The 13377-nt window shown below is 48.8% G+C and overlaps 1 protein-coding gene across 1 annotated transcript in view; it reads left to right on the plus strand.

The window, feature by feature from the left end:
- Positions 1–13377, plus strand: part of Nt5m (5',3'-nucleotidase, mitochondrial) — a 25393-nt gene that overhangs the window by 7805 nt on the left and 4211 nt on the right. Inside the window, exons 3-4 of the mRNA XM_013016341.1 lie at positions 2898–2998; positions 8708–8768. Of these exons, the coding sequence (XP_012871795.1) occupies positions 2898–2998; positions 8708–8768 (162 nt within the window). The remainder of the gene's footprint in view (positions 1–2897; positions 2999–8707; positions 8769–13377) is intronic.

The following is a 13377-nucleotide window of genomic DNA, read 5'->3' on the forward strand; positions in this document are numbered from 1 at the left end:
CTACCACTTGAGCCACAGCCCCACTTCCTGCAAGGCAAGCACTCTACAGCTGAGCCACCTTCCCAGCCCTGCTTATGAAATTTTGTACATGTTCAATATAAACACAATATTTTTCCAAATATTTTCCACATTCGGTTGGTTGAGTCTGGATGTGGAACCTGTGGAAAACGGATGGCCCACTGCACTCTGTATTCTCTGATATTCAGGGTACTCTGGGAGATAAGGCAGAGGTGGAAAGAAAAGCTCATTTTAACCGTTGGAATAGATAAACTGAGCCCAGAGAGGAAGATTGCCTTGACTAGTGTTTCCTAGCAGATTAGTGTCAGGGAGGGCATGGGTGCTGAGAAGCTGTCCTTAGGTGCCAGGGTCTGCATACCTTATATCCTATAAGGACCTTATAGAAAGGCTGAGTTCCCATTTCCATTATGTAGATGAAAGCGTCTTTTTGAACAGGGTGGGAACTCAGGGTCACATAGCAAGGACCATCTCTTTCTCACTCCCCCTGACTCCCTCTCTCCCTCCATGGGTGAGCTTAAGTTCTGGTAGTGTCATTATTCTTCCATGGCCTTGAAGAAAATTTAGGCAGGGCAGGGTGTTACTACATACCTGTAATCCCAGCAATTAGGAGGCAGAAGCAGAAGGATTGACAGTTGGAAGCCAATCCTGGGCAACATAATGAAATCTTGTCTCAAAAAAACTAAAAACAGACTGGAAGGTGGCTCAGAGGTAGAATGCTTGCCTTGCATGCATGAGGTCCTGGGTTCGATTCCTCAGTACCACATAAGCAGAAAAAGCTAGAAGTGGCGCTGTGGCTCAAGTGAGGGACAGTGCCTAGACCCAGAGTTTAGGCCCCAGAACCAACCAAAAAAAAAAACCAAAAAAACAACATGCTTTCTTCTCTGTAGACTGGGGACAACTCTCCTAGGCCATTGTAGGCTGTGAAGCTCAAACAAGCGGTGTGGTATCTTAGTATTGCCATGCATTGTTAACACTGGTACTGCTGATGCCATATCTTGGCCGGACAGAGGCACTTCCATACTGCACACTCAGGACCAAGGTTCCGGTCGTGGGGCCTGAACTCTGGGCCTGGGCGCTGTCCCTCAGCTCTTCAGCTCAAGGCTAGCGCTCTACCACTTGAGCCACAGCACCATTTCCGGCTTTTTCTGCTTATGTGGTGCTGAGGAATCGAACCCAGGGCCTCGAGCATGCAAGGCAAGTGCTCTACCACTGAGCCACCTTCCCAGCCCTCTTTTCTCTTTTCTTGTATGCTTGTATATGCCAATACTGGGGCTTGGGCACTGTCCTTTAGCTGTTTCACTCAAGGCTGTAAGGAGTAAGGGTGGAGGTTCGATGGTGTTTATGTATTCACAAACTTGTGTGGCCACCTCCACCAATGGTTTCAGAGCTATTTTTTTTCACTGCAGTATAGGAGTGGAGGTTGGCCATCTGCTTCACAGCTTTCACGGTTCCTGGAAGTGGCTCTTCGCTCTACCACTTGAGCCACAATTTCACTTCCAGGCTGGCTTTGAGCCACAATTCTCAGATCTCAGCCTCTTGAGTAGCTAGGATTTCAGGCCTGAGCCACCAGTACCCAGCAATTTTAAACTTTTTTTTTTTTTGTCAGTCATGGGGCTTGAACTCTGGGCCTGGGTGCTGTCCCTCAGCTCTTCAGCTCAAGGCTAGTGCTCTACCACTTGAGCCATAGCGCTACTTCCGGTTTTCTGGTGGTTTCTTGGAGATAAGAGTTTCATGGACTTTCCTGGCCGGGCTGGCTTTGAACCACGATCTTCAGACCTCAGCCTCCTGAGTAGCTAGGATTACAGGTATGAGCCACCGGCACCCGGCTTGATTTTTGTTTTTTTTGGTCAGTCGTGGGGCCTGAACTCTGGGCCTGGGTGCTGTCCCTCAGCTCTTCAGCTCAAGGTTAGCGTTCTAAAGCATCAGCCCCACTTCCAGCTTTTTCTGCTTATGTGGTGCTGAGGAATCGAACTCAGGGCCTCATGCACGCAAGGCAAGCACTCTTACCACTGAGCTACCTTCCCATCCCCCCGGCTTGATTTTAAACTTTATTTTATTTTATTTTATTTTTGGTTGGTTGTGGGGCTTGAACTCTGGGTCTGGGCGCTGTCCCTCAGCTCTTCAGCTCAAGGCGAATGCTCTACCACTTGAGCTACAGCGCCACTTCCAGTTTTCTGGTGGTTTATTGGAGATAGGAGTCTCACAGTCTTTCCTGTCAGGGCTGGCTTTGAACCCCGATCCTCAGATCTCAGCCTCCTGAGTAGCTAGGATTACAGGCGTGAGTCACCAGCGCCCGGCGATTTTAAACTTTATAATCAACAAAACCTCCCTGCCTTTTTATAGTGTATATTGATATCTTAACACATAGCCCAGATAAAAGCACAGCTGTTCTGGTTGCATGCAGTGAAGAGTAAAACTTTCCCAATTGTCTTTATACCCTAACTTCCTTACCGCTTGCTCCTGACACCAGGCACACTGAAGGTTCTCTGAATTGCTTTAGCTCTCAATTGTAATGACTACCATGACTAGGCTTATACACCCTTAGAACAACTACCTTACTGCCCATCTGGATCATGCCTAGCAAATATGTGGTTCATGATCCCTGGCATCAGGTCCTAGAGAGCACTAGGTGTCTCTCCTATCGCTGACATAGGAGCCCATGGCCCGACTCTTTATCTGGTCACTGCTGGATCTTAGCAGAATTCACATCTTTCCTGGAAAGAGAGAGAGTGCACTCACACGTGTGCTCTTGCCCTCTCCCTTCCTCCCAGGAGACATCCCCAGAGGTGAGGGTAAGGTAAAATCTCCTTTCCCAGCCAGGGGAGGTCAGTGAGAGGCCCAGGACCCGGCAGGTAACCCTGTCTCTCTCTACTTCTCAGGAGAAGGCCATCAGCATCTGGGAGTCAGAGAATTTCTTCTTTGAACTGGAGCCTCTTCCAGGAGCCGTGGAGGCTATGAAGCAGATGGCCAACCTCCAAAAGTAAGTTTGCCCACGCAGGGGACCTCACTGTACAATCTACACCTCCTTCCTGCCACCCAGCCCTTGGTTGTCCTCATCCCTGAGCAGCACTCTGGTTAAAACCCTACTGCACAAGGCACTCACAAGTCAGTGCCTCACAGCATAGGGGCTGACAGTCCCCAGCAGGCATGAAGCAAGTTGGGGAGTGAGGGCAGAAGACCCCAGACCATGCTAAATGCTGAGGAGAGAGGGGGAGCAGGAGGCCTCACTTGGAAGGGAAGGTCTAGGAAGGCTGGAGATGTCATTTGAGAAATTTCTGTTCTACTGAAATGAGAGGTTCCTCAGGCTGAGCCCCTCCCAATAGCCTCAGCACACAGTCCCCAGAGACCATGAGCAACACGTGATGAGCTTCTCTGGGACCTTGTGTAAAAAAACATTTGTGACTTATGGTTCTTACCCTGTACAAGTCACTATCTAAAGTGGCTTTTGATGGTGTTTAGTATATTCACAAACTTGTATGGCCATCTCCACTAATGGTTTCAGAACCATTTTTTCACGGCAGTATAGAAAACCCTGGTCGCTTTAACAGCACCCAGCCACGCCTGCTCTTCTGCAGCCTCTGCCACCACTCATCTCCCCTGTCTCTAATGCTTTGCCTCACCTACACAATTCATGTAAATGGCATCATTCAGTATATGGTCTTTTGGGACTGGCTTCTTCACTTAGTGTAATGATTCCAGGGTTCATCCATTTCGTGTAATGATTCCAGGGTTCATCCATTTCGTGTGCATGCGTGTGTGTGTGTGTGTGTGTGTGTGTGTGTGTGTGTGTGTGTGTGTATGAGAGAGAGACACACACACACACACACATACACACAGAGAGAAAGAGTGAGTCATTGGAGACTGAACTGGCCTCATGTATATTAAACAAGTGCTTTACTGCTAAGCTATATCCTCAGTACAATGCTTATGCTTTCCTTTTTTCATGGGTGTGCTCAGGTTACTTGGATATGAACTCAGGACCTGGGCCCTGTCCTTTAGCTTTTTCACTCAAGACTGGAAGTTGGCCACCTTGACCATAGCTCCACTTCTGGCTTTGTGGTGGTTAACTGGAGACAAAGAGTCTCACAGGCCTGGTGCCGGTGGCTCCAGCACTATGATATTTCTGAGTATTTAGCATTAATGCCTGCACTGTGCATTTTCTATTTTTGTTACTTTCTTTTTTTTTGGTCCGGTCGTGGGGCCTGAACTCTGGGCCTGGGCGCTGTCCCTCAGCTCTTCAGCTCAAGGCTAGCACTCTACCACTTGAGCCACAGCAGCCATAGCGCTACTTCCGGTTTTCTGGTGGTTTCTTGGAGATAAGAGTTTCATGGACTTTCCTGGCCGGGCTGGCTTTGAACCACGATCTTCAGACCTCAGCCTCCTGAGTAGCTAGGATTACAGGTATGAGCCACCGGCACCCGGCTTGATTTTTGTTTTTTTTGGTCAGTCGTGGGGCCTGAACTCTGGGCCTGGGTGCTGTCCCTCAGCTCTTCAGCTCAAGGTTAGCGTTCTAAAGCATCAGCCCCACTTCCAGCTTTTTCTGCTTATGTGGTGCTGAGGAATCGAACTCAGGGCCTCATGCACGCAAGGCAAGCACTCTTACCACTGAGCTACCTTCCCATCCCCCCGGCTTGATTTTAAACTTTATTTTATTTTATTTTATTTTTGGTTGGTTGTGGGGCTTGAACTCTGGGTCTGGGCGCTGTCCCTCAGCTCTTCAGCTAAGGCGAGCGCTCTACCACTTGAGCTACAGTGCCACTTCTGGTTTTCTAGTGGTTTATTAGAGATAGGAGTCTCACGGTCTTTCCTGCCCGGGCTGGCTTTGAACCGAGATCCTCAGATCTCAGCCTCCTGAGTAGCTAGGATTACAGGCGTGAGCCACCAGCGCTCGGCTCCTTTGGATATTTTTAACTTATAGAATATATCCTCCTAGTAAGTCAAGAAGCATCTGTATATAGAAAAGAACACTTTTTGCCAGGCACTAGTGGATTATACCTGTAATCCTAGCTACTCAGGAAGCTGAAACCTAAGGATCCAGGTTCAAAACCATCCAGGCAGGAAAGTCCCTGGGATTTTTATTTCCAATTGACTACTAAAAGCCAGAAGTGGAGCTGTGGCTCAAGTGGTAGAGTCACAGCTTGGGTGAAAAAGCTAAGGGACAGTGCCCAGGTCGAGTTCAAGCTCTATGACTAGTGCGTATGCACATGCAAATCCACGCACACACCCACACAACACTGTGAATGGAGAGTAACTGAAGTGCTCACTCCAGCAGCCTATGTACTAAAATTGGAACCACACAGAGAGTAGCCTCCCTCCTTGTGCAAGGACAACATGGAAATTTGTAAAGCAGTCCATGTTTTTTTTTTTGTCAGTCGTGGGGCTTGAAGTCTGGGCCTGGGCGCTGTCCCTCAGCTCTTCAGCTCAAGGCGAGCGCTCTACCACTTGAGCTACAGTGCCACTTCCGGTTTTCTGGTGGTTTATTGGAGATAGGAGTCTCACGGTTTCTCCTGCCTGGTCTCTCCTGCCCGGGCTGGCTTTGAACCGCGATCCTCAGATCTCAGCCTCCTGAGTAGCTAGGATTACAGGCGTAAGCCACCAGCGCCCGGCAGTCCATGTTTTTTTTGAGAAAAAAAAAAGATTATACAAAGCATATTTTCCAAAGATAGAATACCTTATAGTAGAGTTTGAGGAATGGAATACTCTAGTAATGAACTAGATAATGTCAAAATGATTATCCCATTCTAGAGGGAAAACAGTTGGGAGTCAAGGCCATCTGCTTGAAGTCCTTTCATAGTAACCAGAATGTCCAAAACAGTGGGGCTCAGGGTCCCAGAGGTACAACCTGCGTGCCTTTCTGATGAACTTAGATAAATCTGGAATAGTTTGTTTGGCAGGGCCCTGGTGGCTCATTCCTGTAATCTTAGCCACTCAGGAGTCTGAGATCTCAGGATCATGTTTTGAAGTCAGGCCAGGCAGGAAAGTCTATGAGACTCTAATCTCCAACTAATCACCAAAACCGCCTGAAGTGGAAGTATGGCTCAAGTGGTAGAACATGAGCCTTGAGCAAAAAAGCTTAGGGATAGTGTCCAGACCCAAGACTGGCTGAAAAAAAAAAAAGTGGAGTTTGTAAAACACATGAGTCCTAAAAACTAGAATATGTTTTTACTAAGTAGTGGTCACTGATAGCATAGGCTTCTTGGAGGTCCAAATGTCTTAAAACGATGAAATAAAGAGTACTTGAGGAGGAGGAGGAGGAAGAGAGGGAATATTCTGGGAGCCAGTTCCTGTGAGGACAAGGGGAAAGGGCAGGGTGCAGATGGAGGCTGGGAGGGAAGAGGGACACAGTGGGAAGGAAGAGGTGAGCTCAGGCAGCTTGTGACCAATGGTGGAAGGGCAGGAAGACAAAGGGATTCATATGGTGAGAAAGTTGAGGATGGTGGAAGAGGATGTGTTCCAGCTACATTGGGAGCTGTACCACGTGCTCTGTGAGCACCCCAGGGCCTGCACCTCCCACTTGGAGTGCCCCATCCCACACCTGCAGTGCCCTGCCCTTGTTTCATGTGTCAAGGGGAAGATGCTCCAAAGATGAGATGAATTTCCTTTTTTTGGAGGGGTGGGGTAGGTTGAACACTGCTCCTTCAGCAATTCAGCTCAAGGCTAGTGCTCTACCACTTGAGCCATAGCACCACTTATGGTTTTCTGGTGGTTTATCCTGCCCGGGCTGGCTTTGAACCGCAGTCCACAGATCTCAGCCTCCTGAGTAGCTAGGATTACAGATATGAACCACCAGTGCTTGGCCCTGAATTTCCTGTTCTATCAGCCTTCAGTTGCTTGGTTGCAGGTGGGAAGAATTGGGTAGTTGGGTTCTTTTCAGTATCTGCCCAGACCTCCCCCAGAGAAATACAGGTAGAATGCATCACAGAGTCCTAGCTGGGCAGAGTTGGGGAGCAAGGGATCCCACAAAACTGGCGAGTTGTCTGTCTAGATGAGGCAGAAGAATTGCATCCGGGATGTTGGAAGACGTGCCAGAGACTTTAGAGGTAGTGGCTGGCCAGGACAAGTGTGAAACTGAAATTTAGGCAGCAGCGAACGGAACCCCCAGCCATGCTGGTGGAGAGTGGTACTCCCCAGCACCAGGGAAGAGTGGAAGTATTGAGGGGTAAGAGGCACATGTGTGGGTGTGTACTGTGTGCTGCCACTGAGCAGCCTGACACCTGGTAGATGTCGGCATGGAGCCAGTGAGTAAAGAAGATAGTGGAGGGATGTAAATGGCAGATGAGAGCAGCAAGGAAGTGCTGGGGCAGGCTGGCGGAGGGAGGCAGGGGCATGTTGGTGAAAGGTCTGTGGTCCAAGCCTTAAGACTCAGGGATTTAGAAAAGACAGTGGAGAAAAGGCAGAGATGCTTTTCTCTGAGGTTTTTTGGGTTATGAGGAAGAGCAGGCCTCATTTGAGAGGGCTCCTCACAGGAGGTAAGCAGACCGCTGTGTGATGCCACCTTTTGCAGAAGCAGGGATGAGAACCTTGGGGCAGAGGCTGAAGATTTAGGGCCACAGCAGGTACAAGGGGCACAGGGAGCATGGAGAGTCCATGAAGCGAGGCAATGAAAACAGCAGTCACCATGTCCCAGGAACCCACAGGGCTTCCAGGGACCAGAGAGGAAAACACAAGTCTTATAGCTCAGCTTGAGGGACCAGCAGGTATGGTGCCAGAGGCACACACTGGCACTAATGAAGACGTTTTGAACCAGAAGACACTGGTAGTAAGGGACCCTGGTCCTGAGGGGAGGAGAAGGCACTTGGGAGGTTAGTCTGGGTCAAGGTCAGCTCTCCTACAGATAGCTGGGATTAGCCATGACTGTGGGAGGCACAGCCCTCATGCAGTTCCCATGCTGCTCTCAAGGAGCCACAGCTGGAGAGCTTGGCTCCCACATAGTCTACAGTTGGAAAACTTGCCTGAACTACAGAAATTCCTCCTCATAGGTTTCTTTCCTTATTCCTTGCTTCCTTGCACTGCCCAAGGCCCCAGTTCTCATCCTGTACTTTTCCTTTTCCTTTCTCTGTTTTTGGTTTTGGGGTGTCTAACTCTAGATTTTTTTTTTTTGTCAGCGGTGGCTTTTGAACTCTGGGCTTAAGCACTGTCTATAAGGCTTTTTCATCTCAAGGTTACCACTTTGAGCCACAGCACCACTTCTGGTTTTCTGGGAGTTAATTGGAGATAAGCATCTCAAAGACTTTCCTGCCCAAGCTGGCTTTGAACAATGATCCTCAGATCTCTGCCTCCTGAGTAGCTAGGATTACAGGTGCCCAGCTTTAACCCTAAGTGTTATGAATACAAGGTACATGCACTACGGCCCCTGAACTAGAACCAACCCTTTGCAGTTTTTTTTTTTTTATGTTGGTTGTTGCCAAATGTCTTTCTCTCTTTTAGTTTTCTATTGAGATTTTGGAGAGTTTCTGATTAACTCAGCAGTCCAGTGCCCATCCTTGAGCTTCTTGCCTATGGTCAGGGTGGAGTCACTTACAGCTGCCCAGGGCTACTGAATAAAACAGAAATACACGCTGAAGTCTTGGTGTGGAACACTGGGTTTCTCCCATAACTGGTGCAGGCTCAGACCTGCCCCACTGAAGGCTGGGAGGTGGAGAGGTGTGGGGTTATGGCTGCTGGCTCACTGTTCTATCTTTCCTGGCAGCACTGATGTCTTCATCTGCACAAGCCCCATCAAGATGTTCAAGTATTGTCCCTATGAGAAGGTAAGGTGTTCCATCTTGCTCTAGGCTGGCCATAGGTGCCTTGTGCATCCTAGGCGAGGGCTGCTGGGCGTGGACTGGTAGACTGGGGCCCCCCTCCTTACTCCCTGATTCTGTGTCAGCAGCTCTGCTCCTGAGGCAGCCTCTAGCACCAGCTTAGGTGATGCCCCTTGCTCTGGAAGCAGGCTCAGTTAGGAAAGTATCCCTCTTGTTCATCAGATGCACCTGGTCCAGAAGAAGCTAGGTGATGGAGGCAGCAGAGAGGGAGGCAAAGGAGGGATAGAGGATCATGGACATCTTTACATTAACCCCCTCCCCCTCCTGGTGCTGGGAAGGTGGCTCAGTGGTAGAGTGCTTGCCTTGCATGCATGAGGCCCTGGGTTTGATTCCTCAGCACCACATAAGCAGAAAAAGATAGTGTTCTACCACTTTAAGCCACAGTGCCACTTCTGGTTTTCTGGGGGTTAATTGGAGATGAGTCTCATGGATGAACCACGATCCTCAGATCTCAGCCTCCTGAGAAGCTAAGATTACAGGTGTGAGCCACTGGCACCCAGCTTATGCATTGGACTTTAAATCATCTCTAGGTGACTCATACTAAATACAGCGTCAGCGCTGTGGGAATAGCATTGTGCAGTATTATTTAGGGAGTCATGAGAAGTCTGCACATGTTCAGTACACGTGCAGTTTTAGTCTATGGTTGGCTGAGTGCATGGATGAAGAGGGACTAGAGGCAGACTGTATTTATTGGAGTGAGATTGGCAGGCAGGTTTCTACTCACCCATTTCTGTGGCTTTGTACAATATCTATATGCCGACCACCCTCTGCTCTGCATCCCAACCCCCTGTGTCATCCCTTCCATCCAGTCTTGTTCCTGAGAGTTTTCTTTCTAAAACATCCTGGCATGTCTGCTTGTCTCCTCTGACTGCCATCACTCCAGTATTTCCTCCCAGCACTCTTCACATCAACTCCAAAGCAACAGAGCTGATGAGGCCTTTCATAAGGCATATTGTGTGGGCCCATGTGAATGATCTCCCTTTAAAAAGACCTATGCAGCTGGGTGTTGGTGGCTCATCCTAGCTACCAGGAGGTTGAGATCTGAGGATCGCAGTTCAAAGCCAGGCCAGCAGGAAAGTCTGTGAGACTGTCTCTAATTAACCAGCAGAAAACTGGAAGTGGCGCTCTGGCTCAAATGGTAGAGCACTTGCCTTGAGCTGAAGAACTCAGGGACAGCACCCAGGCCCAGAGTTCAAGCCCCAGGGAACAGATGATACTACACAAAAGAAAATGTACTTATTTCCGGATATATGTAAAGGTAACCCCACTATATATGACCTCTAAAACAACAATAAATTGGGAAAAATAATACCTATGCAAGCCTGGCACTATTGGCTTACATTTGTAATCCTAGCTACTCAAGAGCTGAGATCTGAAGATCATGGTTCAAAGCCAGCCCCGTCAGTCTTTGAGCCTGGTATCTCTAATTGACCAGCAAAAAGCTAGAATTAGAGGTATGGCTAAAGTGGTAGAGCACCAGCTCTGAATGAAAAAGCCAAGTAAGAATGTAAGGCTCTGGCTGGGCACTGGTGGCTCATGTCTGTAATCCTAGCTACTCAAGAAGCTGAAATCTGAGGATAGCAGTACAAAGCCAGCCCAGGCAGGAAAAGTCTGTGAGACTCTTATCTCCAATAAACCACCAGAAAACCAGAAGTGGCGCTGTGGCTCAAGTGGTAGAGCGCTTGTCTTGAGCTGAAGAGCTGAGGGACAGTGCCCTGGCCCAGAGTTCAAGCCCCACAACCAGAAAAAAAAAAATCCTATGCAAATTTCTTTTCTTTTTTGTCAGTCCTGGGGACTGAACTCTGGGCCTGGGCACTGCCCCTCAGCTCTTCAGCTCAAGGCTAGCTCTCTACCACTTGAGCCACAGCACCACTTCCAGTTTTTTTTTTTTCCTGCTTATGTGGTGCTAAGGAATTGAACCCAGGGCTTCATGCATGTGAGGCAAGCACTCTACCACTGAGCCAACTTCCCAGCCCCCTATGCAAATTTCTGACCGTGCCTTCATGGCCTGCCTGTCTGTCTCCAGCCACAGTGCTTCTTATCTTTTTGTTCCTGCGTTGTCACTCTGCTTGGATGTCTCCCACAATTCCAGACCACCAAGCCTAAAGCACCTTCATGTTGCATCTAGTTCTGTCTTTTGTCCTTTATGAATGACCCAGAACCACTAGGATGGTCATGTGACTTTATCTCTGACATCTGTGAGGGTGGTAACTGGCCTTCCTGTTCCCTGTTGATTCCAGCCTCCCAGAGCAGGGCCAGGCTCTTGGGTAGGAACACTGGGCATTTCGTTTTGGATGACTAGATCTATGTGTTCAACCAGAGAGTTGTCATAAAACCACTTCTATTTATTTGAAACTTTATTATGCCAGGGACTCTTTTCATTATGACTTCTACACTTATAGCTGCTCCCTGGGAGACAGGCATGCTTTTATGATTTGATAAAGAAATTGAGACCCAGATTGCGAAGTCAGCCCATTCAATGGGCCTGACAATAACACAGCCAGAGGGGCCAGTCCACATCTGCCACCCTGAGCTGGACCCTCAGCCAGCCTCCATCTCATGCAAGCAGTACATGTTAGCTGGAGAGGAAGCAGCACATTAGAAGAGCAGGTGACAGTTAGCAAGGGCTTTAACCTGAGCACATGTAGGGCTTATTAGAAGGATGTTGGAACTAAAACTATAGAGCATCTAGATATTCAGCAAAGATGCATCTAGGACCCTGGGATCACATGGATCTCCATTAACGGCTTTTGTCACCAAGCTTCACAGTCCAGAGAGAATCTAATTTGTGATTTGCCCTATCTCCCATCACAGGTGGGGTCTCTGGGCTGAGCATGAATACCTCACCCTGCAGCCCAGGGACGGGTTGAATACAGCCCCACCAGCTACCTCCTTTGTAGGGATTGGGAACTGTGGGCATGGAAACCCAAGGGGGGAAGGACTGGGCTCAAAGGTCCTGCCAGGTCACCATTCATGGCTGACTGGGGCAGTGATGGTGGCTATGTCACCCAAATAAAAGAAAAAGTAGAAACCCATTTCTACACTCCTGCCACCTAGAGGAAGGAATGCTGCTAGCATCTGACATGTTCCCTTCCCAGTTTTACTCAGATGCCCATTAATAATACATGCATTTTAATAAAGCTTAAATCTCATATGGCTTAATATCATTTTTCAACCTGATACTATATTTTTAGTATTTTTTTTCTGTCAAACACTGCTCTTTAAAAAACTGCTGTTGGTAGCTGGTCATGTCTATTAAAAAAGTCTTTGTGTTATTATGTTCTTAGAGTAACTTCCAAAAATAGGGCCCCACGAGTGAAGGGATGACTCTTGCACGGACCACCTATGAAATCACATCCGTTTCCCACGACAGCAGTGGTTAGAGTCCTCAACTCTCACCAGGGACCAGGCTGGGTCACATAGGGTCACTTGGTAGAGGAAACGAGACACTGTAAAAGATCACGAAGATAGGAAAGTATGCAGTGTACTTGAGGAACTCTGTATTGAGTCTGAGTCTTGCTGGATTTTGTCTCGCCAGCCTAGGCTACTGGGCCTGACTGGAAAGGGTGGTTGGGGCAGGGCCAAGCTATGTGCATTAACTTCTTCACAAGCTCCTACCCATTTGAGACAGAAGTAGCTCCTCTGCTTCCTCAACCCACCCATCCCTGACCCCCATACACAGGCAGACAGGTCTCCCTGGCTGGTGGTGGCTGGGGGAGGTGGCTGTTCATGGTTCCTCTGCCCCATGCTGGGGCTGGTCTCAGGACCTGTGTGTTAGGATGTGTTGCCCTCATGGTAGCCTAGTCTGTACTCAGACCCTAGGCCACTCACAGAGCTCCAGGGTCAACTCTGCCCACTGAAGCAGATCATCTGGTATTATAAATGTGTTTCTGTGAGCAATGTCCCTGGAACTGATTCCCTTTAAAGGCCTTGTCAGAGACCAGGAACCCAACTGACAGCTGCTAGCTCACCCTCAGTCACATGCTGTGAGTCAGGGCAGGGCTCTATCCAGGCATCAGACTTTCCTTCTGCCTGATGCTAGCCAACATTACCCCCAGACTTGAGGATAGCATCTGACTGGCAGGTACCACATTGACAGGTTGTGTGGGTGTCTGAGGTGCACATGGCCTTCACAGCAGCCTTACTGAGACCGCCCTTACCCTTTCTCACAGACAACAAAACTGAGGCATGTGGGGGGGAGTTGCTAAGCAACTTGCCTATGGTCAGCAGCAGGAAGTAGTGAGCCAAGGCTGGAGACTCCTGGTTCCCCAGGCCTCATCCATCTCTTCTCAGGCTCCACCTGACCTGGAACAGAAGTAGCATGACTTTTGCTTTATTTCTCCCCAGAAGAAAAAATTTTAAACTCAATGGCAAGGTGTTGTGCACAGGTGTGACATTTTCTCTGCCCTTTTCTAGTCCAGTGAAGGGGTAATGGTGCACGGTGTCGGGGCTGGGTGGAAAGGGGAGCATATTCTGGTGCTTTGAAGGCTGGTTTTCAGGTGACATGTCTGCCAGAGTCTGCTTTGGATTTTAGGAATGAGTGTTAAACAATCCT

This window comes from Dipodomys ordii, unplaced genomic scaffold (genome assembly GCF_000151885.1).
Source record: "Dipodomys ordii isolate 6190 unplaced genomic scaffold, Dord_2.0 Scaffold31, whole genome shotgun sequence".
NCBI lineage: Eukaryota > Metazoa > Chordata > Mammalia > Rodentia > Heteromyidae > Dipodomys > Dipodomys ordii.